Source organism: Otolemur garnettii, unplaced genomic scaffold (assembly GCF_000181295.1).
Source record: "Otolemur garnettii isolate 467f Iridium unplaced genomic scaffold, OtoGar3 scaffold00251, whole genome shotgun sequence".
Lineage (NCBI taxonomy): Eukaryota > Metazoa > Chordata > Mammalia > Primates > Galagidae > Otolemur > Otolemur garnettii.
Window position 1 is genome coordinate 689,874 of NW_003852646.1, and position 27,728 is coordinate 717,601.

The 27,728-nt window shown below is 47.3% G+C and overlaps 1 protein-coding gene across 3 annotated transcripts; it reads left to right on the forward strand.

Moving 5' to 3' along the window:
* Positions 1-801: 801 nt before the first annotated feature.
* On the forward strand, positions 802-27,233 carry RBCK1 (RANBP2-type and C3HC4-type zinc finger containing 1). 3 transcript variants are annotated; one of them, XM_003802615.3, is made up of 13 exons: positions 802-884; positions 1,354-1,441; positions 2,497-2,641; positions 17,625-17,718; positions 17,829-18,027; positions 19,334-19,455; positions 19,526-19,699; positions 20,693-20,853; positions 21,861-21,972; positions 23,843-24,022; positions 24,862-24,960; positions 25,334-25,477; positions 26,572-27,233. In XM_003802615.3, exons 2-13 carry the CDS (start codon positions 1,420-1,422, stop codon positions 26,650-26,652), a joined length of 1,533 nt encoding a protein of 510 aa, XP_003802663.2. In that variant the 5' UTR covers positions 802-884; positions 1,354-1,419; the 3' UTR covers positions 26,653-27,233. The 3 variants fall into 3 exon arrangements, with proteins under 3 accessions (XP_003802663.2, XP_023364262.1, XP_023364263.1); XM_023508494.1 differs by lacking the exon at positions 802-884 and adding an exon at positions 995-1,247; XM_023508495.1 differs by lacking the exons at positions 802-884; positions 1,354-1,441; positions 2,497-2,641; positions 17,625-17,718; positions 20,693-20,853 and having other exon boundaries at positions 17,917-18,027.
* The last annotated feature ends 495 nt before the right edge of the window (positions 27,234-27,728 follow it).

The following is a 27,728-nucleotide window of genomic DNA, read 5'->3' on the forward strand; positions in this document are numbered from 1 at the left end:
GGGGCAAGGAGGAACAGTGGCAGATTCTGGATCTATTCTGCAGAGGAGTCCACAGATCTGCTGATCTATAGAAGGAGTAGGATAAATAATAAAGAGGCCAGAGAATGAAAAGGGCTTCCAGGACCAGGTGCGGTGGCTCGGGCCTCTAATCCCAGCACAGGCGGGTAGATTGCCTGAACTCAGGAATTCCAGACCAGCCTGAGCAACAGTGAGACCCTGTCTCTACTAAACATAGAGAAAACTAGCAGGACGTTGTAGGGGGATGGGTGCTCCCAACTACACGGGAGGCTCAAGTCCAAACTATGACGACATCACGACGATCTACCCATGGGGAGAGAGACTCTGTCTCAAAACAGACAAACAAAGTCTTCCAGCCTTTAGCAGGCAAATAGGCAAATGCAAACTTCACCAATGACTTAATGAAAACTCAGACCACCAAGAGGCAGCGCCCCTCCTGAGTAAGATGAAGGGCGGGGTGGAAGTGGGGGTGGGTGTTTCTGAGCCTCCCAGACTTGGATTCAAACCCGAGCTGTGTGGGCTCGGCAGGTCATAAACAAACGGAGCCAAGGACTGGGTCAGACCACCGTTGTGCAGGAGTCTTGGTAAGCGGAGGCCGGCCAGACCGCGCGGGGCCCACAGGGAGCTCCTGACAGCTCCAGCGATGCCCAGCTGGTCCCCGCCGCCCCGGGCCCGCCCCCTCCGCACCTCCGCCCCGCCCCGGTCCCGCCCCCTCCTGCAGCGCGGCTGCGCGGCCCGGAGGGTGAGCGGGGACTGGGGTTGTGGGCGTGGCGGTCTGCCTGAGAGCTGGGGTGGGTCCTCTCGGGACAGGACGACTAAGCTCCTGGGACCGCTGGTATCCCGTGCTCGGCGTCCGCCGCCGCTGGGTGAGCTGGGCAGTGGGGGTCCCGGATGAGACGACACTTTTCCTGCCCCCTTCGCCCCGCCCCATTTCCGGCGCGCCACTTTCACTTTCTCTTCCTCCAAGGCCGCTCCCCTCCCCCTTCCGAAAGACTTGGCTTTCCTGGGTGGGGAGGGAACTAAAGCCTCGGACGCCAGGGGCGTCCCTGCAAGTGAGGATCCCTCTGAACACGTGGAGCGCCCCTGCTGTGCCGAACCAGACCGTCCTTGGCTCTCCCTGCCTACCCAGTCGTCCGTTTGTTCTTTGGCTCTTTGCGGATCTTCCCTTTCACCATCTCACGTGGGGGCCGGTTCCCAGTGCTAGGCCCGGTCCCCCGCCCCCGGGCGATGTAAGGCTGCCAGACTGTCGCCGGGGACACTGAGGCACAGAGAGGGTTTGGGCAGCGCCAGAGGCCACCAGGCGGGGACTGAGTTGCTCTCGGTCGCCTTTCCCAGGTGACCCACATACGGCATTTCCGCGGAGCCACAGGCCCCCCGGGGGGATGGGCGCAGCCAGGCCAGATGGACGAGAAGACCAAGAAAGGTGGGCACAGACTGGAGAATGCTGCGGGCCTTCAGGAGGGAAGTGGGCTGTGGCGGGAACTGACCTCGCCTCACCCAAAAGGGATGGGTGAACAAGGGGCTTTAGCCTACCTTCACTCTGCCTCCCTGCCCCTCTGTTTCCTCCCTTGAAGCCTGTGGACTTCCAGAGGCATCTTGGGACCCCAGGCCTCCTGGGGCCAGCCTTGTGCTGAGATAGGTGGGGGCTCCTAGGGAACACAGGTCATTGAACTTATAGACTGTCCAGGCTGGTGGTGAGACTGGCCTCAGTTGACCTGATAGCAGAGGTCCTTGCCTCTTGCTGTCTGCACCTAGTGTTGTAGAACACGAGTCACATCACTGCCTCTGGAAACCTCCCATGCACCTCTGTGTTCTTAGGACAAACTCCAGAGACCCGGGGCAGCCCACAACATCCTGCTGACCCCTGACCTCCTGCTCTCCTCAGTCACCCCCTTCTTACTCTGCTGGAGCCCCACTGGCTTCCTTCTGTTCTAAGCCAGCCATTTCTTGCCCAAGGCCTGTGCCCTGATTCTTCTCTCCACCTGGAATACTCTTCCCTGCTAGGTCTTTACCTGTTCAGCTTCCTCTCCTTCAGGAATCAGCTTCAGTGTTAACTTCCTCCCAGAGGTATTTTCTGATCTTCTTATTCTGTTTATCTCCTTGCCAGCAAGGGTCATAATCTGGCTTTTTCTCCCTCTTGTTAAACTTAACTGTCTTTCTCCCTGCTAGGCAGGGAGGTCCATGAGAAAAGAAACCCTGTCTGTCTTAATCACTGTTGGATCCCAGTCTCTAGGACAGTAGATGGCACAAAGTTGGAGCTCAAAAAAATGAATAGAAGTATGGGAGAGGGACTTTGTATGAAAGAAAAATAGAACCAAATGAGCCTTGAGTGAGGAGTGGGGAGTGTCAGAGAAGGCCTCCCAGAGAAAGGAACTAGAGGAGTTCACCAAGAAGATAGCTCACCTCCTTCCATCCCCTTACCCCTAGCTCCTGAAAAATAAACCACATACTAACCTTTTCTCATGGTGTTGGCTTCAGCGGAGGAGATGGCCCTGAGACTTACTCGGGCAGTGGCAGGCGGGGATGAACGGGTGGCTATACAGTGTGCCATCTGGCTGGCAGAGCAACGAGTGCCCCTGAATGTGAAACTGAAGCCTGAGGCCTCCCCGACACAGGATATCAGGTAAGGAGTATATGGCTGGCCAGGGACTCAAGGTTTCCTGAACCCTAGTGGGCAGCAAGACATTTTTGCCTTATCTTTTTTTTTTTTTTTGAGACAGAGTCTTATTCTGTTGCTCTGCATAGAGTGCTGTGGCATCATCATAGCTCACAGCAACCTCAAACTCTGGGGCCCAAGCAGTCCTCTTGCCTCAGCATCCCAAGTAGCTGGGACTACAGGTGCACCACCACACCTGGCTAGTTTTTTTTTTTTCTTCTATTTTTAGTAAAGATGGGGTGGTCTTTACTAAAAGACCTTGGCCTGGTCTTGAACTGCTGAGCTCAAGGGATCCATCCGCCTCTATCTCCCAGAGTGCTAGGATTTCAGGTGTGAGCTACTGCACCAGGCCTTGTTTTCTCATTTTTGAAATAGGATAATAGCAGTAGCTATTTCATAGGGTTGTTAGGAATTATACTGTATTAGGATGTTAGGCATAAAGAAATTTGATGGTAGCAGTCCAGATGTGGAGGTTCTGCTCCCCACAGTCCTCAGAGGCTCCTGCTGTTTTTCTCATTATTCTTCCATTTGTGGCCTCCATGCTAACATTTACCTCATGGTCCAAAATGGCTGTTCCAGCTCAAGCCATCACATCAGGAGGAAAATGGCGCCTCTCCCTACATTCCTCTAAAGAGCGTAGCTCAGTGGCTTGGCGCCTGTGGCTCAAGTGGCTAAGGCACTAGCCACATACACCTGAGGTGGCAGGTTCAAATCCAGCTCAGGCCCACCAGACAACAATGACTCGAACCCAAAAATAGCCGGGCGTTGTGGCAGGCGCCTGTAGTCCCAGCTACTTGGGAGGCAGAGGCAGGAGAATTGCTTGAGCCCAGGAGTTGGAGGTTGCTCTGAGTTGTGATGCCACAGCACTCTACCCACGGTGACAGCTTGAAGCTCTGTCTCAAAAAAAAAAGTGTAGCTCAGAAGTTGCACATACTTTTTCCACTTAATTCTTATAGACCAGAATGTATTCTCACAGCCACACTCAGCTTGAAGGGAGGCTGTGTAGCCAGGTATCCAGCTAGAATTCAGGGGTTGCATTAGCAAGGGACAAGGGAGAATTCGACACTGTCAGTCTCTACCTCCAAAGGATTTTTTTTTTTTTCAAAGACTGAAACTCAGTATCAAAACTCTAAGTACAGTGCCTGGCACATGTTAATCCCTCAATAAATGTTGCTATTCAAGTTGTTTTTTTACTGCTTATTTATTGCTACAGAGAAGGACAGTAGTTTTATAGTTTCTGATTTTCAGTTCTGTTGATGGGTCTCATTTACTGTGTTTCCCCGAAAATAAGACCCTGTCTAATATTATTTTTTCTCAAGAAGACACACTAGGGTTTATTTTCAGAGGATGTCTTATTTTTATTAAGTATACTACAACAATCTACATTTATTCAGATACAATTAAGTCATCTTCTTCTGGAACCTGACAGGGGTAGCCGACCTTGTTTGTGAGGCTGGCGCTAGTGATGTGTGAACTCCTTTCCCCTGGCCATTAGCACATGAGCAATAGTATGCCTGCTACCGTGGTTACCACACTCGCACCCGTGCAAGTGCGAACAGCTCCGAGAAAGGAGCTGTGGCAGATAAAAGGTATTCCAAATTCTTCCTTCCGAGCTGAAATGCATGGTGTGGCTATGCAGGTACACTCAATCACTAGGTCTTATCAGGGTAGGGCTTATATTTAACAAATGCATAGAAATCTTGCTAAGGCTTATTTTTTGGTTAGGTCTTATTTTCGGGGAAACATGGTATTTTTTTTTTAACAGTTTTAGTGAGACAAAATTTGCATCTACACAATTTAACCATTTAAAATATTTGATTCAGTGCTGCCTGGAGCTCAGTCAGTAGGGCGCCAGCCACATACCTGCCAGAAGGTTTGAACCTGACCTGGGCCTGCTAAACAACAATGACAGCTACAACAAAAAAACAGCTGGGCGTTGTGGTGGGCACCTGTAGTCCCAGCCCTTTGGGAGGCTGAGGCAAGAGAATCGCTTAAGCCCAAGAATTTGAGGTTGCTGTGAGCTGTGATGCCATGGCACTCTACCCAGGGCCACAGCTTGAGGCGGTCTCAAGAAAATAAAAATAAATAAGTAAATATTTGATTCATTGGCTTTTAGTATATTCAGAGTTGTGCAACCATCACCATATTAATTTTTCATCATTTTGTAAAGAAATCCTGTCCTCATTAGCACTCACTCCCCATCTCTCTACCTTCTCTCTAACCTCCCAACCCTTGTCTACTTTCTGTCCCTAGGGATTGGCCTTTTCTGGGAATTTCATTGAGGACAGGTATTTCATCACCCAGCCATAATTGTCACACTGTGAATTTCACATAAATTGTATGTTACAACATGTGGCCTCTTAAGTCTTGGCTTCTTTTACTTAGCATTATGTTTTCTTGATTCATCCATGTTGTAACATGTATAAGAACTTAAATCCTTTTTATTGCCATATAGTCCTTTATATATGGACATGCCACATTTTCTTTATCTGTTAATCAGTTGATAGACATTTGAGTTGTTTCTACTGCTTGGCTATTATGAATGATGCTACTGTGAATATTTGTGGCCAAATTTTTGTGTGAACGTATATTTTCATTTCTCTTAGATAAATAGTAGGAGTGGAATTACTGAGTCATATAGAAACTCTATGGTTAATCCTTTTTTTTTTTTTCTTTTTTTGAGACAGTCTTACTTTGTCACCCTTGGTAGAGTGCCATGGCTTCACACCTCTTAGCAACCTCAAATTCTTGGGCTCAAACCATTCTCTTGCCTTAGCCTCCCACATAGCTGGGACTACAGGTGTCCGCCACAACACCCGGCTATTATTTTTGTTGTTGTTGTTGTCATTGTTGTTTAGCAGGCCTGGGCCAGCTTCAAACTTGCCAACCCCAGTGTATGTGCCTGGTGCCATAACCACTGAGCTATGGGCTCCAAGCCTATGGTTAATCTTGTGAAGAAATGCCAAATCGTTTTTATAAGTGACTGCACTATTTTATATTCCCACCAGCAGCGTATGAGGCTTCTAGTTTCTTCTCATTTTTTCCAGCACTTGTTATTTATTATTTGTCTTTTTGATATAGCCATCTGGGTGAATTTGAAGACCTCTCTCTGTGGTTTTCTTTTTGTTTTATTTATTTATTTTTTAGAGACAGTGTCTTGCTCTTGCTCAGGCTGGTCTTACTCATTATGGTTTTGATTTGCAGTTCGATAGCTACTAATATTGATCATCTTTCAATGTGCTTGTTGGCCAGTTGCATTTTTTTCTCAGGAAGATTGCCTATTTGTCTTATGCTCATTTTAGAATTGGGTTTATTTGTCTTTTTACATTTTTGAGTTTAGGACTACGTCTTCATGTAGATACAAATGCCTTATCAGGTATGTGATTTGCAAAAACTTTTCTCCCATCCTGTGGGTTGTCTTTCACTTCACAGATAATGTACAAAAGTTTTTAATTTTGGTGCTACCCAGCTGATCCGTGTTTTCTTTTGTTGCTTGTGCTGTTGGTGTCATATCTAAGACATTGCCTCATGCAGTGTCATGAAGATTTACCCCGATATTTTCTTTTGGCTCTTACATTTAGTTTAAGTCTTTGGTCCATTTTGAGTTAATGTTTGTATGGGGTATGAGGTAGGAAGTGAACTTTTTTTTTTTAAATAGGAGCTTACTCTGTCACCTAGACTGAAGTGCAGTGGTAGGCTTGTAACTCACTATAGCCTCAAACTCCTGGGCTCAAGCAATCCTCTCACCTCACCCTTCCAAGTAGCTGGGACTATAGGCATGTGCCATCACACCTGGCTGATTTTTTTCCTTTTTAAATTTTCATAGAGACAGGGTCTTGCTCAGTCCCCAGGTTGGTCTCAAGCAATCTACCTACCTTAGGATCCCAAAGTGCTGGGATTACAGGTGTGAGCTGCTGTGCCTGGCCTTCTACTTCATTCTTTTTTTTTTTTTGAGACAGAGTCTCACTGTGTCACCCTCGCTGGAGTGCGGTGGCATCACAGCTCACAGCAACCTCAAACTCTTGGGCTTAAGCGATTCTCTTGCCTCAGCCTCCCAAGTAGCTGGGACTATAGGTGCCCGCCACAATAACCGGCTATTTTTTGCTGCAGTTGTCATTACTTTTTAGCTGGTCCGGGCTGGGCTCAAACCTTCCAGCCTCAGTGCATCTTGCTGGCGCCGTAATGTGGATATCCAATTATGCCAGTAGTATTTGTTAAAAAGTCTATTTTTTTAAGTGGGGTGTAGTGGCTCACACCTGTAATCCTAGCACTCTGGGAGGCCAAGGCGGGTGGATTGCCTGAGCTCACAGGTTCAAGACCAGCCTGAGTAAGAGTCAGACCCTGTCTCTAAAAATAGCTGGATATAGTGGCAGGTGCTGTGAGCTATGACATCACAGCACTGTACCAAGGATGACAAAACAAAACTGTTTTTCCCCGTTAATCATCTTAGCACGGTTGTTAAAAGTTAATTGATCATAAATATAAGCACTTATTTTTGGATTCTCTATTGATCTGTATATCTGCTCTTACGCCAGTGCCACACTGGTTTGACTATTGTAGCCTTGTGGCATGTTTTGAAATTAGGAAGTGTGAATCATCCAACATTTTCCTTCACTTTCAAGATTGTTTTGGTCATTCAGGGTTATTTGAATTTCCATATGAATTTTAGGATCAGCTCATCTGTTTCTGTAAACAAATCAGCTGGAATTTGGGTAGGGGTTTTGTTAGAGCTATAGATTATTGGACACTATTTTTTCAAGTAAGAGTCTTGTCTGTTGCCTGGGCTAGAGCACAATGGTATCATCATAGCTCACTGCAACCTCAGACTCCTGGACTCAAAAGATCCTCCTGCCTTAGCCTTCCATATAGCTGGGACTAGACTCATACCACCACACCTGGCTAATTTTTGTCTTTTTTTGTAGAGGCAAGGTCTCAACTACGTTGTTCAGGCTAGTCTCAATCTCCAGGCCTCAAGTAATCCTCCTATCTCAGCCTCCCAAGTATCAGGCTTACAGACAATGAGCCATTGCACCTGGCCACCACTTGATTTTAGACATAATATTGATATATCTATTTCTTTATTAGAGTCACTCAAGACAACACCTGTGTACTCTTTGAGGAATTTAACATACTCATCTCCCTTTCCTTTTCCTGATTTCTTTTGTTAAAGTATCACAATAGAAGCTCTCCCAGTTGACTTCCACTTGATCATCTGAATTAACTGGTACTGAGTTTCCTTTGTAAAATATACTGCTGCACATAGCTTGGTGGATGATAGCAGCCAGCACCGTGCTACTAAAGTGTGGGCCATGGACTCACAACACAGATGGAACTCAGGTCCCACTTCAGACCTTCTGGGCTAGCACCTGCCACTCAGACCTGCTGGCACCAGCTGCTCCAGTCACCTGAGTTTGCTGCCTACCTAGTAATACAGGTAACATAGTTTAGCTAGCTATTAATCAGTAAAATATGAGTGCTAAAAGAACTATTTCTATGAAAACTAAGTTGATTGCCTTAGAAAGACAAGAGAGCCTGAGTACAGTGGCTCATGCCTCTAATCCTAGTATTCTGGGAGGCCAAGGTAGGAGGATTGCTTGAGCTCAGAAGTGCAAGACCCTATCTCTACTAAAAACAAAAAACTAGCTAGGTGTAGTGGCACATGCCTGTAGTCCCAGCTACAGCCAGTATAGTTCCAGCTACTAGGGTGACTGAAGCAATAGGATTGCCTGAGAGTTTGAGGTTGCTGTGAGCTGTGATGATGTCACGGCACTCTAGGCAGGGCTACAGAGTAAGACTGTCTAAAAGAAAAGTTACCCCCTAGAAATTGTTTATACTTTAGGGTTAGACAGCTGTTTAAAAAAAAAAAATTAAAATAAAAAAAAATATATATATATATGTATATGTATATGTTAAAAATCCAGCAGGGTAGGGGCAGCACTTGTGGCTCAAAGTAGTAGGGCACTTGGCTCTATATGCCGGAGGTGGCGGGTTCAAACCCAGCCCTGGGCCAAAAACTACAAAAAAAAAAAAAAAAAAAAAAATCCAGCAGAGTCTGGGTGGTGCCTGTAGTCCAGTGGGTAGAGCACCCACCACATACACAAGGCTGGGGTTCAAACCCAGCCCAGGCCGCTAAATGACAACAACAAAAAATAGCCAGGCAGGGTGGCAACTGTGGCTCAAAGAAGTAGGGCACCAGCCCCATATGCTGGAGGTGGTGGGTTCAAACCCAGCCCCGACCAAAAAAAAAAAAAAAAGCCAGGCGTTATAGTGGGCGCCTCTAGTCCCAGCTACTTGGGAGCCTGAAGCAAGAGAATTGCTTAAGCTCAAGAGTTTTGAGGTTGCTATGTGCTGTGGCACCACAGTGCTCTCCCCAGGTGACAGCTTGAGACTGTCTCAAAATAAAAATCCAGCAGGGTCTTGTATTTAGATACTCAAGAGTATTTTTAAGTTCTTGCTCCACTTTAAAGAAGCTGGTACTGGAAGTTATAGCACATATTATAGAGTTGGTTTCTAAAAAATATATAGTACATATTACAGAGTTGGTTTATAAAAAATAAAATTATGGGAATAATTTTTGGGAATAAAATTGTACGTGTTATAGAGTTGGTTTATAAAAAATATATAGTACATATTGTAGAGTTGGTTTATAAAAAATAAAATTATGGGAAACCCCAGTTAGCACATATATACCTAAAGAAAAGCTGTTGGCCATACATGTAAAAATTGGCCAATGACTGTGCATGCATAGCAAATAAGTTAAAATTAAGTATTTAAGTTTAGTCTGCAACTGTTTTTGTGATTCTCAGCTGTGCATCAGCAAGCCTGATGACATTGGATAAGAGGGCTCCAGCTATGTTGTTTTGTTAATAGTGTTAAATTATAGTTTTTAGATTTTGTTTTCTAACTGTAATTAAGGCTTCTATGCTTTGCCTCTAGGTTGATTCTAAAAATGTAAAACCATAGCATTTTGACTATGGAAATATTACTTGCTGTAGAATAAGTGCACTTGAAACCACGTGCACTTCTATGTTTCACAACCCCTATTATTGGAAGAACATTCTGGGGTTAAGATCCAGTCCCTTTCCTTTCTTTTTAGTTTTTTTCCATTCTGTTATATCACACTCAACTATTATGTGTTAGTTGCTTTGTGTTGCTATAAGGAACTGTCTATAAAGAAAAGTGGTTGACTTGGCTCACAATTCTGCAGGCTGTGCAGCTTCTGCTTCTAGTAGGGGCTTCAGGGAACTTGCAATCAAGGCAGAAGGCAAATGGGGAGCAGGGGTATCACATGACAAGAGAAGGAGCAAGAAGGAGGTGAGGGGTTCCAGGCTTACTCATTATTGCAGTGTATGCTGATCCATCCCCATGACCCAGACACCTCCCGGTGGCCCCTACTAATTATTTTATATATTTATTTACTTATTTTTTGAGACAGTCTCACTCTGTTGCTCCAGGTTAGAGTGCAGTGGTGTCAGCCTAGCCCATAGCAACCTCAGACTTCTAGGCCCAAGCAGGCCTGTAGGCTCCTGAATAGCTGGGACTACAGGCACCTGCCACAACTCAGCTAGTTTTCCTGTATTTAGTAGAGACGGAGTCTTGCTCTTGCTCAGGCTGGTCTCAAACTCCTAAGCTCAGAGGATACTCTCACCTCAGCCCCCAGAGTGCTAGGATTATAGGCATGAGCCACCATGCCTGACCCAGGGCCCACTTTTAACACTGAGCATCAGATTTAAAGTTGAGATTTGGAGGGGCCCAACATCCAAATCATGTCATCCCGTTTCTTGTTTTTCAAGAACTTCTCATGTGAAAAAGTAGATGGTAGTCAGGCCCAGTGGCTCATACCTGTAATCCTAGCTCTTTGGGAAGGACAAGGCAGGAAGATTGCTCGAGGCCAGGAGTTCAAGACCAGACCAGCCTCAGCAATACAGTGAGACCCTGTCTCCAAAAAAACAATAAATAAAATAAGGACTTAAAAAAAAAAAAACCTGAATTCCATTATCACAGCAAAAAAAGGGAAAAATAATTTCGTAAAATGCCCTAATGGGGCTCAATGCCTGGGCTCAAGTGGCTAAGGCGCCAGCCACATACACCTTAGGTGGCTGGTTTGAATCCAGCCCGAGCCTGCCAAAAACAACAATGACGGCCTGGTGTTGTGGCGGGTGCCTGTGGTCCCAGCTACTTGGGAGGCTGAGGCAGGAGACTCGCTTAAGCCCAGGAGTTGGAGGTTGCTGTGAGCTGTAATGCCACAGCACTCTACCCAGGGGGACAGACAGCTTGAGGCTCTGTCTCAAAAAAAAAAAAAAGCCCTAATGGCCTATTTGTATCCATGTTCCCCTTGTTAATAATTTTTACAGTTAGCTCAGCACTGTAGCTGGCGAGTTCGAACCCAGTCTGCTAAATAACAATGACAACAACAACAAAAAATAGCTGGGCTTTGTGGTGGGCACCTGTAGTCCCAGCTACTTGAGAGTCTGAGGCAAGAGAATTGCTTAAGCCCAAGAGTTTGAGGTTACTGTGAGCTGTGATGTCATAGCACTCTACTGAGGGTGACATAGTGAAACTCTGTCTCAAAAAAATAATAAATAATAATAATTTTTTCTTTTTTTGCAGTTTTTGGCCAGGGGCTGGGTTTGAACCCACCACCTCTGGCATATGGGGCCAGCACCCTACTCCTTTTGAGCCACAAGCACTGCCCCCAAAATAATAATAATAATTTTTACATTTGGTTTGTTTAGATCAGGACCCAAATAAGAATTACACATAGCATTTTTTTTCCTTTTTAATACCAGCCACAGGAGAAACACAAAAGCATTATTTTATGTTATTTTATTTATTTATTTATTTATTTTTAGCCAGGGCCAGGTTTGAACTCACCACCTCTGGTATATGGTGCCGGTGCCCTACTCCTTGAGCCACAGGCGCTGCCCCAAAAGCATTTTTTTAAACATCTTAAGTCCATTTTATTCTCCTCTACTTTCATGCCCTTACATTTTTTTTTAGACCTGGTCTTCAGACCTCTAGAATTTTCCCACATTCTGTGTTCTCAGTTTCCACCTCATTGTGTCATTTACTGTCTTTTTTCCTGTAAGTAGTAGCCAGATCTGAAGGTTCGGTTAGTCAATGCTTTTTGTTGGTTTGTTTTGAGACAGAGTCTCAAGATGTCACCCTGGGTAGAGTGCCATGGCATCATAGCTCACAGCAACCTCCAACTCTTGGGCTAAAGCAATTCTCTTGCCTCAATTTTTTTTCTAGTTTTTAGTAGAGACAGAATCTTGCTTTTGCTCAGTCTGGTCTGGAACTCCTGAGCTTAAGCAATCTACCCTCCTTGGCCTCCCAGAGTGCTAGGATTACAAGCGTGAGCCATTATGCCCAGCCAGTTGACTTTTTTTTTTTTCCCCAAAGTCTCAAAAATAGACAACTAATATTTATAAATAAAAATAGAAGATAATTTCAGAAAAACAGATCATGCCAAATCTTGTAGACAATAGAAAAAGAAGAAATCCTTCAAATTCATTCTACTTCATCTGGATAGACCTGATATTAAAATTGGAAAAGATATATTAATATAAAGAGAAATTACAAACATATTTCACTTATAAATGAGGATGCAGTATCCTAAACAGCATATTAACAAGTTGAATTAAAAATTATTGTTCAAATAATGTACTTGGGTTAAAATTCAATTTATGTGAGAATTAGTCACTTTTTTTTTCCTTTTCCCCCACCCCCTCCCTCCTTCTCTCTCTGCTCTCCCCTTCCCCCCCACCATGTCATTGTCATTAATTGTCCTCATATCAAAGTAGAATACATAGGATTCATGCTTCTCCATTCCTATGACACTTCACTAAGAGTAATGTGTTCCGGGCAGTGCCTGTGGCTCAAAGGAGTAGGGCACCAGCCCCTTATGCCGGAGGTGGCGGGTTCAAACCCAGCCCTGGCCAAAAACTGCAAAAAAAAAAAAAAAAAAAAGTAATGTGTTCCACTTCCATCTAGGTTAATACAAATGCTGAAAAATCTCCAAACTGAGACATTACTATATTTTTTGATGACTTCCAGGAGTCTTGTGGTTGAGTCTTTGGGGTTCTCTAAGTATAAGATCATATCGTCAGCAAAGAGGGAGAGTTTGACCTCTGTTCCCATTCAGATGCCCTTTATTTTCCTGTCTTGTCTAATTATATTGGCTAGAACTTCCAGCACTATGTTGAATAGTAATGGTGACAGAGGACAACCTTGTCTGGTTCCAGTTCTAAGTGGAAAAGGTTTCAGTTTTACTCCATTCAGTAAAATATTAGCTGTGGGGTTGTCATAGTAGTGTCAGTCAGCTTAAGAAATGTACCACCTGGCTCGGCGCCTGTGGCTCAAGTGGCTAAGGCGCCAGCCACATACACCTAAGGTGGCGGGTTCGAATCCCCAGCCCGGGCCCGCCAAACAACAATGATGGCTGCAACCAAAAAATGGCCAGGCGTTGTGACGGGCGCCTGTAGTCCCAGCTACTTGGGAGGCTGAGGCAGGAGACTCGCTTGAGCCCAGGAGTTGGAGGTTGCTGTGAGCTGTAATGCCACGGCACTCTACCCAGGGGGGCAGCTTGAGGCTCCGTCTCAAAAAAAAAAAAGAAATGTACCACCTATGCCTATACTCTTCAGTGTTCTAATTAGAAAAGGATGCTCGATTTTATTTTATTTTATTGAATGCTTTTTCTGCATCTATTGAGAGGATCAGATGGTCTTTGTTTTTGCTTCTGTTGATATGGTGAATAACATTTATGGACTTGACTTGTGTATGTTAAACCAGCCTTGCATCCCTGGGATGAAACCTACTTGATCATGATGTATGACTTTTTTGATAAGCTGTAATCTATTGGCTAGAATTTTGTTGAGAATTTTTGCATCTATATTCATTAGTGAAATTGGTCTGAAGTTCTCCTTTTTAGTTGGGTCTTTACCTGGTTTTAGTATCAGGGTGATGGTTGCTTCATGAAATGTGTTGAGGAAGATTCCTTCCTCCTCAATTTTTTGGAATAATTTCTGTAACATAGGAATAAGCTCTTCCTTGAAGGTTTGATAGAATTCTGGTATGAAGCCATCCAGACCAGGGCATTTTTTTGTTGGGAGATTTTTATTGTTTCTTTGATCTCAGTGCTTGAAATTGGTCCATTCAGGAGATCTATTTCTTCTGGGCTAAGTCTAGGGAAAGGGTGTGATTCCAAATATTGATCCATTTCCTTCACATTATCAAACTTCTGGACATAGAGTTTCTGGTAGTATTCAGAGATAATTTCTTGTATCTCTGTGGCGTCAGTTGTTATTTCCCCTTTACCATTTCTGATTGAGGTTGCTAGAGAGTTACTTTTTTATTTCTAGTTAGTCTGGCCAAAGGTTTATCTATTTTATTTATTTTTTCAAAAAACCAACTCCTCGTTTCATTAATTTTCTGAATGATTCTTTTGTTTTCAGTTTCATTAATCTCTGATTTAATTTTGGATACCTTTTCTTCTGCTGGGTTTAGGCTTAGATTATTCTTTTTCCAATTCCATAAGATGGCTTGTGAGTTTGCTGATGCGCTCTCATTCTGTTTTTCAGAATGTAGGCTTCTAAAGCGATAAGGTTTCCTTTCAGGACTGCTTTTGCTATATCCCACAGGTTTTGGTAGCGTGTGTCTTCATTGTTGTTATACTCAAGGAAGTTAATAATTTCCTTTTTTATGTTTTTTTTTTTTTTTTTTGTAGAGACAGAGTTTCACTTTATCGCCCTTGGTAAAGTGCTGTGGCATCACAGCTCACAGCAACCTCCAGTTCCTGAGCTTAGGCGATTCTCCTGCCTCAGCCTCCCGAGTAGCTGGGACTATAGGCGCCCACCACAGCACTCGGCTTTTTTGTTTTTTTTCAGCTTGGCCAAGACTGGATTTGAACCCACCACCCTTGGTATATGGGACTGGCACCCTACTCACTGAGCCACAGGCACCGCCAATAATTTCCTTTTTTATTTCTTCCTGCACCCAACTGTCATTCAGCATAAGATTGTTTAACTTCTATGCCTTTGTGTGAGGTTGAACGTTTTTGTTGGAGTTGAGTTCCACTTTTAGTGCCTTGTGGTCTGAGAAGATGAAAGGTAAAATTTCAGTTCTTTTGATTCTGTTGAGGTTTTTTTTGGTGTCCTAGGATATGATCAATTTTGAAGAATATTCCATGGGACGATGAGAAGAATGTATATTTATCTTTGGGATGGAGTGTTCCATACGTGTCTATCAGGCACAGTTGTTCTAGGGTCTCATTTAAATCTCTGATATCTTTGTTTAATTTCTGTTTAGAGGATCTGTCCAGCTCTGAGAGAGAGGTGTTAAAGTTCCCTGTTGTCGTGGTGTTATAGGATATCATATTGCTCAGACTAAGTAAGGTCTGTTTCAAAAATCTAGGAGCATTTAAATTGGGTTCATAAGTATTTAGAATTGAAATGTCTTCTTGTGTTTTTCCCTTGACCAATATGGAGTGACCATCATTGTCTTTTTTGACTTTAGTTGCTTTAAATCCACATATATATGAAAATAAGATTGCAACCCGTCTTTTCTTCTGAATTCCATTTGCCTGAAAAATTGACTTTGACACCTTAACTCTGAGTTTTAATTTGTCTTTTGATGTGAGGTGTGTTTCCTGCAGACAGCAAATAGATGGCTTGTGTTTTTTAATCCAGTCAGCTAATCAGTGCCTCTTCAGTGGGGGGAATTCAAGCCATTGACATTTATTGAGATAATTGATAAGAGTGGTAGCGTTCTATTCATCTTATTTTGTGAAAGTCCATTGCTTAGTTTTGTCTTTGCATCATTGTGGAAACTAGGTTCTGTCCTTTAATTTCTGAGTGTTTACTTTGCTGAAGGTCCATTGTGATGGTCAGTGTGTAAAACAGGTTGAAATATATCCTGTAAAGCTGGTCTTGTGGCAAATTTCCTCAATGTTTGCATATCAGTAAAAGATATGATTTCTCCATCAATTTTAAAGCTGAGCTTAGCAGGATATAGAATTCTGGGCTGGAAATTGTTGTGTTTAAGTAGATTAACGGTAGGTAACTATTGTCTTCTGGCTTGAAAAGTTTCATTAGAGAAGTCTGTAGTCACCTTGATGGATTTGCTCCTATAGGTCAGTTGGTGCTTATACCTGGCAGCTTGCAAAATCTTTTCTTTTGTCTTGACTTTAGGTAGGTTTATTACAATGTGTCTTGAGAAGCTCTATTTGAGTTGAGGCAACCAAGGGTCCAATATCCCTCTGAAAGAAGTATAAAGAATCTTTGGTGATATTTGGGAAATTTTCATTTATAATGTTCTCTAGAATGGCTTCCATTCCTCTGGGGCATTCTTTGACTTCTAGGATACCTATAACTTGTATGTTTGAACGCTTCTTAAAGTCCCATAATTCTTTTTTTTTTTTTTTTTTTTGAGACAAAGTCTCACTATGTCGCCCTGGGTAGAGTGCCGTGCTGTCGCAGCTCACAGCAACCTCAAACTCTTGGGTTTAAGCAATTCTCTTGCCTTAGCCTCCCAAGTAGCTGGGACTAGAGGAGCCTGCAACAATACCTGGCTACTTTTTTGTGGCAGTTGTCATTGTTGTTTAACTGGCCCCGGCTGGATTTGAACCCGCCAGCCTTGGTGTATGTGGCTGGCGCCCTACCCACTGAGCTACAGGTGCTGCCCAGTCAACCTTTGTTAATGTCCGGGGACTCTTCCTCGTTTTCTGATTTGCCTCTTCCCTGTTGTTGCTTTACTAAGGCAGTGTCTTCCTAAATCTCTCTGAAGGTACTAGTTTGATTTTACTGTTGTTGTTTTGTACCCTTCATGGTCTCTGTTTCTTTTGGGGTCAGTTTTATTTTTTCATCTTAACCTTTTTTGTGCTTTTCGTCTTCCAGAAATGTTTGAGGATCCTTGAGAGAGTTAAAACCACTTTCGCTGAAAAAAATGCTGTTTGGATTTAAATCCTGCCTCCAGTTTATTATTAATTGCTTACTTTGGCAGTGTTACTGTGAACGTGTCTGTGCCGCATATTATCTGTAAAAAAGAGGTACAGGCTCGGTACCCATAGCTCAGTGGTTAGGGCACCGGTGATGTGCACTAGGACTGGTGGGTTTGAACCAACCCTGCAAAACAACAACAACAACAAAAATAGCTGGGCATTGTGGTGGGTGCCTATAGTTCCAACTACTTAGGAGGTTGAGGCAAGAGAATCACTTGAGCCCAAGAGTTTGAGGTTGTTGTGAGCTATGATGCCATAGTACTCTACCAAGGGTGACAAAGTGAGCTGTCTCCAAAAACAAAACAAAACAAAACAAAATCCATTAAATACATTGAGTAGAGTTGGCAGATAGTAAATGGCAGCTTTTGGTAGTTTGGCTAAGGAGTAGGAGAGAGAAGATAGAAGAGGTTGGAGAAGTGGGAGTGGTGCCAGATTCTGGAGGCCCTTATATGCTACAGTAGAAGTTTATTCATTTAATTTTTGAGACAGAGTCTCTGTCGCCTTGAGTAGAGTGCTGGGGCATCATAGCTCACAGCAACCTCAAGCTCCTGGGTTTAAGCGATCTTATTGCCTCAGTCTCCCAGTAGTGCTTGCCACAATACCCAGCAAATTTTTTATTTTTAGTAGAGGCAGAGTCTCACTTTCACTGAGGCTCATTTTGAACTGAGCTCAGGCAATCTACCAGCCTTGGCCTCCCAGAGTGCTAGAATTACAGATGTGAGCCACTGGCCTGGCCTGCAGTGAGTTTATTCTGTGAGCAGTTGGAGCCTTGGAGGGGTTAAACGGTGGATGGTTCTAAATAAAGGAGATGGCATCAGGGTTTGGGAATCTGGGATGGGGCCCTGTGTGACTGTGTGTATGTGTATATGCATGTACTTGTTTGCAAACAAGGATGTATCTGCAGCTGCTGGACCTGTGGCCAGAGCCCTTGTCCTGCCCCTGCTTTTCCTGCAGGCTGTGGGTGAGTGTGGAGGATGCTCACCTACACACCGTCACCATCTGGCTCACAGTGCGCACCGACATGACAGTGGCTTCCCTCAAGGACATGGTGAGTGAGGAGGCTGAAGGGAGACATCGGGCGGAGGTTACCCATTTTGCTCTCGCCCCCTCTGTCCTCTGGTCCTCCCTTCTGCCATCCCTGTCTTGGTGTCTCTGCAGGTTTTCCTGGACTACGGCTTCCCGCCAGCGCTGCAGCAGTGGGTGATTGGGCAGCGGTTGGCACGAGACCAGGAGACCCTGCACTCCCATGGGGTGCGGCGCAATGGGGACAGTGCCTACCTGTATCTGCTGTCAGCCCGCAACACCTCACTCAACCCTCAGGAGCTGCAGCGGGAGCGGCAAGTGCGGATGCTGGAAGGTGAGGCTCTGCCCCACGCAGCATGGGACTGAGGGGCCCCACATCACCTGAGGCTGTAGGCAGCAGGGCAGAACTCCTGGGCCCCCCGCATGATCGTATCTGGGTAGAGACGTGAGGACATGAGACGCCTGGAGCAAACATTTCAGGGAACCGTTTGTGAACGGCTGGCATGGGGGACAGACCGATTCAGGCCTGGATCTGGCAGTTACAGCCAGATGTGACCTTGGGCCAGTTTATTCCTGTCTCTGCTCCACAGTTTGTTGAATTTATAAATTGAGAATGATGGTGTTGTGACTATTTGTTCTAAATGTTTTACTCTGGAAATATTTCAGACCTATGGGAAAATAGCAAAATTGTAGAAAGATTTATCTAAAGAATTCCCAAGTACTTCTCTTTTTTTTTTTCTGAGACAGAGTCTCACTTTGTTGCCCTCAGTGGCGTGCTGTGGCCACTATCAGTAGAGTGCTGTTGCTGTGGAGCAACCTCAAACTCTTGGGCTTAGGTGATTCTCTTGCCTCAGCCTCCCGAGTAGCTGGGACTACAGGCGCCCGCCACATCGCCCAGCTATTTTTTTTGTTGGAGTTTGTCCGAGGCCGGGTTTGAACCTGCCACCCTCCATATATGGGGCCAGTGTCCTACTCACTGAGCCACAGGTACCGCCCAAGAATTCCCAAGTACTTTTCATGTGGATTCCCTAAATATTAACATTTTCCCACCTTTGCATTGCTTTATCATTCTCCTGTATATAAAGTTATTTTCTGGACCATTTTGAGAGTTAGTTGCAGACGTGATGTTCCTCTCCCCTAAATACGTCAGTGTGTATTTCCTTAAAAAGAAAGACCATTTTCATACATTATCAGGCACAACTGTCCAGTTCAGGAAAATTTACATTGATATAGTACTGTTGTCTAATCTAGGTCTTAGATTTTACCGGTTTTCCCAGTGTCGTCCTTTGTAGTAAAAGACTTGGCATTTAGTTGTCATGTCTCAGTCTCTTTCAAAGAGTCCAGGCCAGTTTCTTCCATGGCCCGATGTTTGCTCTGGAAACAAGTCTGTCATTTGGCAGGACTGCCTCAGAGCACTGTGTACTCCTCTGGGCACATCCTCCAGGAGGTCAGGTTTTATGTGGAATTTTGAAGCCCAGAGGACATGAGCATTTGTGACCCTGGGGAAGCCAGGATGCCCACTTGACTGAATGGAGGCTGGAGACAGGTCCAGGGAGGATGGAGGATGGGTCTACCTGGCTAACTCGGTGTGGGTGAAGTGGGCTGCATGGATCTGACAGCTCTTCAACTCTCCTCCACAGGTCTGGGCTTCAAGGACCTCACGTTGCAGCCACGGGGCCCCCTGGAGCCAGTCCCTCCAAAGCCTGGGCCCCCCCAGGAACCCCCTCAGGGGCAGCCAGATGCAATACCTGAGCCCCCACCGGTAAGCTGCTGCCACGTGCCCTCTGCCCCCACCCTGCCCTACCCCGCTCAGTGGCCTGCTTTGCTCCCAGGTGGGCTGGCAGTGCCCTGGATGCACCTTCATCAATAAGCCCACGAGGCCTGGCTGTGAGATGTGCTGCCGGGCACGGCCCGAGACCTACCAGGTCCCTGCCTCGTACCAGCCTGATGAGGAGGAACGAGCGCGCCTGGCCGGCGAGGAGGAAGCACTGCGCCAATACCAGCAGGTGGGCGCGGAAGTCCCCACAGATACCTGCAGACCAGACAGGGAGGTGTAGGCCAGGAAGGGAGACATCTGCAAACTGCTGTTCTTTCCCATTACTGCCTTGCCCCCTCACAACCATGCCACTGGCAGTGATGCTGCACTTGGCCATGACCTGCCCTCCTTTAGAGATCACCCTGTGGTTGAAACCCTGCTCCTGGCTGTGTGTGAGGTACATCCAGGTTCACATCCCTGCTCCCACATGGTCATGGCTCTGCCTCCAGCTTTGACACATACCCTAGTACACACAAGTATCCCTGGCTGTGACCCTAGCACCTTAGCTGTTGCTCTGATCGTGCCTCCCCTTGGACCTCGGCCCAATCGTCTTATGACCTAAGTCCTGCTTCACACCCGTGACCTCACTCTGGATCCTACTAGTCCTGACCCTGCACTCTGGCATGGCCTGCCCCTCACTGCTCTCTGGGGGCAATCCCCCCTCTCTCTTGTCCTCTCTCAGCTGCCTTGATTGAGACACGTGCTCCCCTGGCACAGACACCTAGCCCTGCATGTTCCCCTATTCTGAGCACATGTTCCCCACTTCGCTTGGGGGTGACCCCATTCCTTGGCCCATCCACAACCTTGCTATGGTCCTTAAATGTTGCCTCCCTGCCATGACCTTGACCTGGCTCTACCACCACCCCCTGGCCCCACCACCAGTCTATAGCCCAGGCCTTGCCCTACTTCTTGGTGGGGATGTGAGCCCTGCTACCCCAGCTCCTCACTTACCCTGGTCCCCTTCCTGTCCTTGCCTCAGCATCCCTCATCTGGCCCTACCCCCAGCTCCAGCCCCATTCTAACTCAACAGGCCCACCCTGCTCCCAGCCCCTCACAGTCTGCCTCATGCCACCCTCCCCTGCCCACCCCCACGATTCCACGCTCACCCAGCCTTGCCCCCTTCATGGTCTGACCGGGCCCCTGAGACCCTGACCTGCCCCGTGGCCCCACCCCATGTGCCCAGCGGAAGCAGCAGCAGCAGGAGGGAAACTACCTGCAGCACGTCCAGCTGGACCAGAGGAGCCTGGTGCTGAACACCGAGCCCGCCGATTGCCCCGTGTGCTACGCGGTGCTGGGGCCCGGTGAGGCCGTGGTGCTGCGTGAGTGTCTGCACACCTTCTGCAGGTGCGGCCCCAGTCCCACCCCCGGCAGAAGGTGGGTGGGGCCCTGTGCTCTGACATCTCACTGGACGCCTGCAAAAACCTATGAGGTAGGCTCTATCTCTCCACTTGGCGGATGAGGAACATTAGGCACAGCGAGGTCAAGCACCATATCCAGGGCCCCGCAGCTCATAATAGAAACCTAGTCATCCTGGCTCCAGAGCCTGTGCCCTTACCCACTATCCTTTACCACCCAGACAAGGGGTTTGGGGCCTAGCCCTGGTAGCCTGTACCAGCTCACTCTAGGTACCTGCTCCTTTCTGAGTCTCTTGCTATGACCTTTCCATCCCTGGGTATGGAGAACATGCACCCATTTAGCACAGTAGATGTTTGGGGAGCAGCCCCTGCATGGCAGGCTCTGACCCTGCCTCCCGGAGCTTACACTTCAGTGGGAGGCTGGTGTTAATCACATCACCACTGATTGATACGGTTGTAAATTGGGCCAAATGCTGAGTAACAGGAGATTATGATACAAGCAACAGAAGCCCTGGGGGGTAGACAGGAGCTTCCGAGGAGGTACCCGTGGACCAGAGCCTAGAAGGGCTGCCATGGGCATGGGTCTGGCCTCCTGGAGGAGACTAAGGCGGTCTCGTGGCCAGAGCAGAGGGATGAAGGGGGAATTCGGAGAGAAGGACAGAGAGATGTTGGGGAGAACAGGTCATTACAGGTTGGTGGGTTTATTCTGGGTGCTATAGGGACCCATGGGGAGACATGGCTGCTGTGCTGAGATAGACTGTAGGGACAGGGTGGACACAAGCACCCAGTAAGGGGGCTACTGCCACCATCCAGGCCTGGACCTGAGTGTCAGGGGTGACAGTGGAGTGGACAGAGTGGAGGCTGTAGTGGTGGGATGATGGAAAAGAAGGAGGGACATTGAGGAGAAGCCCACCTGGAGTGGCTGAGAAAGGCCCCTGAGCTCAGGCCTCAGTAAAAGGGGTTCAGATGACCCTAACTCCCACCCCTCTTCCCCAGGGAGTGCCTGCAGGGGACCATCCGCAACAGCCTGGAGGCGGAGGTCTCCTGCCCCTTCATTGACAACAACTACTCGTGCTCGGGCAAGCTGCTGGAGAGGGAGATCCGGGCGGTAAGGCCTGGAGGTGGGAAGGGACACCCAGATCCCCGGGAACTGTGCCTGGAGTTGGCAGGTGGGGACTGGCTCAGGAGTGTGGGTCTCAGGCAGCATCCATAGTCACCTTCCCAGACATTTTCCCTGTGAAGTCCAGCCCCACCAAAGGGCATTGTGACGGGGCATGGTTTTATGCCAAAGGGCTGTATGAATTTCTTTGGAGCCCCTGGGAGTTGACCCAAGCCTCAGAAAAGGTCAAATGTAGCAGAGAGAAAAACGGATGGGGATCAGCAGAGTAATGCCACGGAGGTGGTTCCTACAAAAACAAAACACATGCCTAAAACACATAGAACCTGAGCAGAAATCAAAGAGAAAAATCACCTACACCACCAGCATTCCAAGGAAATCCTTCAGCTGTGTTTTACCCTGTTTCCTTCAGTGTTTCTGGGCAAACATGATTTTTTTTAAGTTAACTTTAGTAAAGTGTATTTTGCACATAATATAATGTGCCCATTGTAAGTATGCATTTAGTTGAGTTTCAAGAAAAACAGCTTGAACATAGACTTGATTTTTACTTCATTGTTACCAAATGTGGATGCTGTTTGCTTTCACTATTTTGCCACAGAATCTTTCTAAGGATTATTAGAAATCTCTATGGCTTATATACTATTTATACCTTTTGTTTTAGTAATCTAGTTGATCAGTGTGTGAGTTCTGTTTCAAGGAACACTTTGCCAGGTGCCTCTTCTTTATATGTTATTTTCTCTTTTTTTGCAGTTTTTGCCCAGGGCTGGGTTTGAACCCACCACCTCCGGCATAGGGGGCCAGCGCCCTACTCCTTGAGCCACAGGCACCGCCCTATATGTTATTTTCTTAGGATGAACCTAAAGAAGTGGGATGGGTGTGAAAGGGTTAGAAAACTGAACTGGTGGAGACATTATTGCCAACATCACTTTCTCAGAGTGTGATGTACTAGGAGACTAGTTTAACCACATCTTCCCCGGTATTGCTTGTTGTTATTTTTATTAATTTTTTTAAATTTTTTTTTTTTTTTTAGAGACAGAGTCTTACTTTGTTGCCCTCGGTAGAGTACTGTGACATCACAGCTCACAGCAACCTCCAGCTCTTGGACTTAGGCGATTCTCTTGTCTCAGCCTTCTGATTAGCTGGGACTACAGATGCTCACCACAACGTTCAGCTATTTTTTTGTTGCAGTTTGTTGTGTTTGAACCCACTACCCTCAGTATATGGAGCCAGTGTCCTTACTGAACCACAGGCGCTGCCCTATTAATTTTTTTTATTTTTAAAAATTGTGATGGTTCAGTGCCAGTGGCTCAAGTGGCTAAGGTGCCAGCCACATACACCAGAGCTGGTAGATATGAATCCAGCCCGGGCCCGCCAAACAACAATGACAACTATAACTAAAAAATAGCTGGGTGTTGTGGTGGGCACCTGTAGTCCCAGCTACTTGGGAGGCTGAGGCAAGAGGATCGCTTGAGCCCAAGAGTTTGAGGTTGCTGTGAGCAGAGATGCCATGGCACTCTACCCAGGGCAACAGCTTGAGACTCTGTCTCAAAAAAAAGAAAAATAAAAAAAATAATAATTGTGATAAAATATACATGAAATTTGCCACTTTAATCATTTTTAAGTGCTCAATAACTATATTCACATTGTCAGGCAGCCGTCACTACCCTCCATTTCCAGAACTTTTTTAGATCTACTTTTTCATGGAGTTTTTAGTACCAGGAAGGTTACGTGAAGAAAAGACGAGCCTACGGCTGGGTCAGAGTTTACGAGCTGGGGGCTTTCTGGAGGATATTTGGTAGCAAGAAAGGTCATGTATTGAGTATTCTGAACCTTGAGCAGTGAGGATGTGGTCTGTTGGTAGCTCCTGACCCCTGAGGATTACCAGCGATTCCTAGACTTGGGCATCTCCATTGCTGAAAACCGTAGTGCCTTCAGCTACCACTGCAAGACCCCAGACTGCAAGGGATGGTGCTTTTTTGAGGATGATGTGAACGAGTTCACCTGCCCTGTGTGTTTCCACGTCAACTGCCTGCTCTGCAAGGTGAGGACAGGGCCCTGAACTGCCTTGCCACTTTCTTCCTGCTGGGTGCCCAGTGTGTCGCAGTGCTTGTTCTCCTGGGCAGGGATCTGTGACACACGCTGGAGGTCAAGACTTAGAGCTGCGTGTCAGCAAGAGTGTGTGGCCTGATCCTGAACTGGGCCCTGACCCTGTAGACAGAGACTCAGACCTGGCCCCAGGTGAAGCTTCAACCTAGACAGCCCCAGTCCCAAATGAAGCCCTGACCCTGGCCTTCAGCTGTTACTAGCTCTGGCCCAATCACAGGTTGAATCCTGGTCCCATACTGAGCCAAGGGCCAACCCTGGCTTTTGACTCGGTCTGTAGCAGACCAAGCCCTGACCCAGTCCACACCAAGTGTCCACCCCTGTCCTGAGCTGAGCTCTGACCACAGTACCAGACTCAGCACTGCCTGATCCTTCCCTAGGCCTACCCTTCCCCTGATCATCTCAAGACTTGACCACTAAGGCAAGGAGCACGTAGACAGATCTGGAGCCTGGTCTCAGGCACAGCTTAGTGAGCTGTCTCTGAGCACTGGGCCTATAAGTGGGGCAGAGCCTAGGCTGGGCCACAGCCTGTGGAAGAGATGCGCCCATTAGAACTCAGAACAAATAGGCATAGATGGGTTTTGATGACTCTGATTTCACCTCCCTGGCTTGGGTGTTTTCTTCTGTCAATGGGTGTGTGGTTACAGAACAAGGCCCCCTCACTGACACATCCAGAGGCAGTAAGTGCTTACACAGATCCCAACCCTTCCCTCACCTTTCCCAGCCTCTTAACCCCCAGGGCAGCCTTTTTACCTCAAGCCTTTCACACCCCTTCAGGCCATCCATGAGCACATGAACTGCAAGGAGTATCAGGATGACCTGGTCCTGCGGGCTCAGAATGATGTAGCCGCCCGGCAGACGACAGAGATGCTGAAGGTGAGTCTGGGACAGGGCTGCGGGCTGAGGATTTGGGCTCTGGGAGTCAGTTGAGACTGAGGGCTTCTCAGAGAGGACTGTATGCTCACACATCCCTGGAGGCCCTGACCTCCTTGTGGCTGTCACTCCCATCCAGGGATGAGACTTAGGCCAAGTACGCAGGTGGCCTAAGGTGGCAGCAGCAGGGAGAGTATCTGGGTGGAGGGAGGAGACCACAGGGGTGAGGGGGGTGCTGGATGGACACCAGTCTGGTGGAAAAGCAGGGAAAGTGATATCACAGCTCCGGGGTTGCTGCAGTCGGGAGGGGGTCGGGCAGGACCAGGCTGGGCGGCTGCACCAGCCCACACCCAAGTCAGTGCCTGTTCCATTCCAGCTGATGCTGCAGCAGGGTGAGGCCATGCACTGCCCACAGTGCCAGATCGTGGTGCAGAAGAAGGACGGCTGTGACTGGATCCGTTGCACTGTCTGCCACACTGAGATCTGCTGGGTCACCAAGGGCCCGCGCTGGGGCCCTGGGGTGAGTCCTTGGGAAGCAGAGGGCTCGGCAGTGGGGTGGGGAGGCTGCCCTTGTGGGGTCTGCCCTTCAGGAGGCTTGGGAAATGATAGCCCATGAGCCAGGTCCCATCCAGCACTGGTGTTTGTACAGTCCCCGAGGTAAGAATGTTCTTTACATCTGTAAATGGCTGAAAAATATCAAAAGAGGAATATTTCATGACATGAAAATTATATGAAATCCAGATATCAGTGTCCATAAAGTCCTTTGGAGCAGAGCCATCCATTTATATATTGTCTGTGGTGGCTTATGCACTACAGAGGCAGGGATCCTGTGGCTTGTGAAGCCTAAAATGACTGGCTCATTGCTGAAAAGGTTTGCCCACCCGTGCTCTAGAGGACCATGAGTGACGGTGTAGTCTGGAGGCTGACCCCTGGCTCTGGCACATACTGGCTGTTCTCCCTCTGGGCCTAAGTTTCTTCCTCTGTGAAATGCAGACGATAGCAGGGCCTATTGCAGCCTTGTTTACAGAATCTAGTGAAAAAAATGCAAGAGAAGTGCTTAGCAGAGAGCCTATCACATGGTGAGCACTCCACAAGTGGTAGCTATTGTTATGAGGGGTGTGTTTCTGGAACTGGGGCTCGCTGTTACCTTAGACTAAGACTAAGACAGAGGTCAGACACAGTGGCTCATGCCCATACTCCTAAGACTTTGGAAGGCTGAGGAAGATCACTTGAGCCTGAGTTTGAAGTTGCTGTGAGTTATGATAGCACTGCACTCTTGTCTTGGCAATGGAGTGAGACTTTATCTTAAAAAAAATAAAAATAAGTACAGATGGATGCAGAGAGTAAGCTGCCCTCTTTCACTCTGCCAGTATGCTGGCCTGTCCAGAATGTGCACAGTGGTCAGGTCCTTTCCCTGGGGTGGGTAGGCTGAGTGCTGTGGGAGCCCAGAAAAGGCTTCAGGGACTGTCTCCATTAGGAAGCCAAGGCCATGAAGGCCATTCTTAGCAGGAGGGCCTGCAAGGGCAAGGCTTCGAGTGGGGGAGTGTGCTCAGCTTTGGGGGCCATCTGTGTGCTCTGCCTGATGTTATCTCTTCTCTCCCTCCCTTCCTCCAGGGCCCAGGAGACACCAGTGGGGGCTGCCGCTGCCGAATGAATGGGATTCCTTGCCACCCAAGCTGTCAGAACTGTCACTGAGCTAAAGATGGCTAGGTCCTCATGCTGACCCAGCCCCGCATCTGCAGTCTGTGTGGTACAAGGCTGGGCTTGGGGCTTTGGCTCCAATTTCTGGCTTGGGAGATGCCTTTGTGTTTGGCCAAGACAGGGGCCCTATGGAGGCTGGGGCCTTTGAGCTGCATGGACAGTTTCATTTGCTATAGGAGTTACAGGGGCCCCGCCTATGCTGCTGTTGTCCAAAGTCACATCTGTCCCAGTGCCTTTGTCCTTCCTCTCGGGCTCTCTGCAGCTCCAACCTCTGCCTGACCCAGCCTTAAACACAGCCCCTGGCCAGAGCCACCATGTGACTCTGTCCTCCTCCCAACCTCCATCTTCCATCCTCGTCTGGTATACACCAAGCACTCACAACCTCCCTCCTGGCTCTTTGGAAGGTGACTTTTCTCTGATGTTGTGGTTAGAGGCCTGGAGCTTCTTAGAACTCCTGCTAACGTGGTCCGAGCCAGAGGGAGAGCAGGCAGGTTTGAAAGCACAGCCCATCATGCCTGGCTCTGCATCTCCCTCTCTGCTGTCTATGTGAGCTAATTAAAATAGTTTTCTAGGAAGGGGTGAGTGTGATGTCCTTGAGAAGAAGTAACTGTCAGGGGCTGGGACTACACATAGGATCTGAAGTTCTCTGGAACCTTCACCAGGAAGTTGATGTGTCTGAGCACTGACACATACCAGACTTGGCACCCCTGTGCCCAGCTTCACAGGGAACGGTTAGTCAAGAGGAGTTTGCAACATGTCAAGAGCCTGAAGAGAAGGGCCTGCAAATCAGCTCAGCATGGGCTTAAGGGGGCAGCATGGGCTGCCACTCCCTTTTGGTCTCTGGGTAAGCATCCAGGGCTGCAGGGCAGAGACAGTTCAGGAACAGATAGGGCTGCTGCAATTGAGGGGAGAAGTCCATTCTTATTTTAACTTCTGAGGCAAGATGGTGAAGTGCTGATCCTGCAGTATTTATCAGTACCCAGCTGCTAGTCAAGAGTAATAAAATAGGCTCGGTGCCTATAGCTCAACCGGCTAAGGCGCCAGCCATGTACACCTAAGGTGGCGGGTTC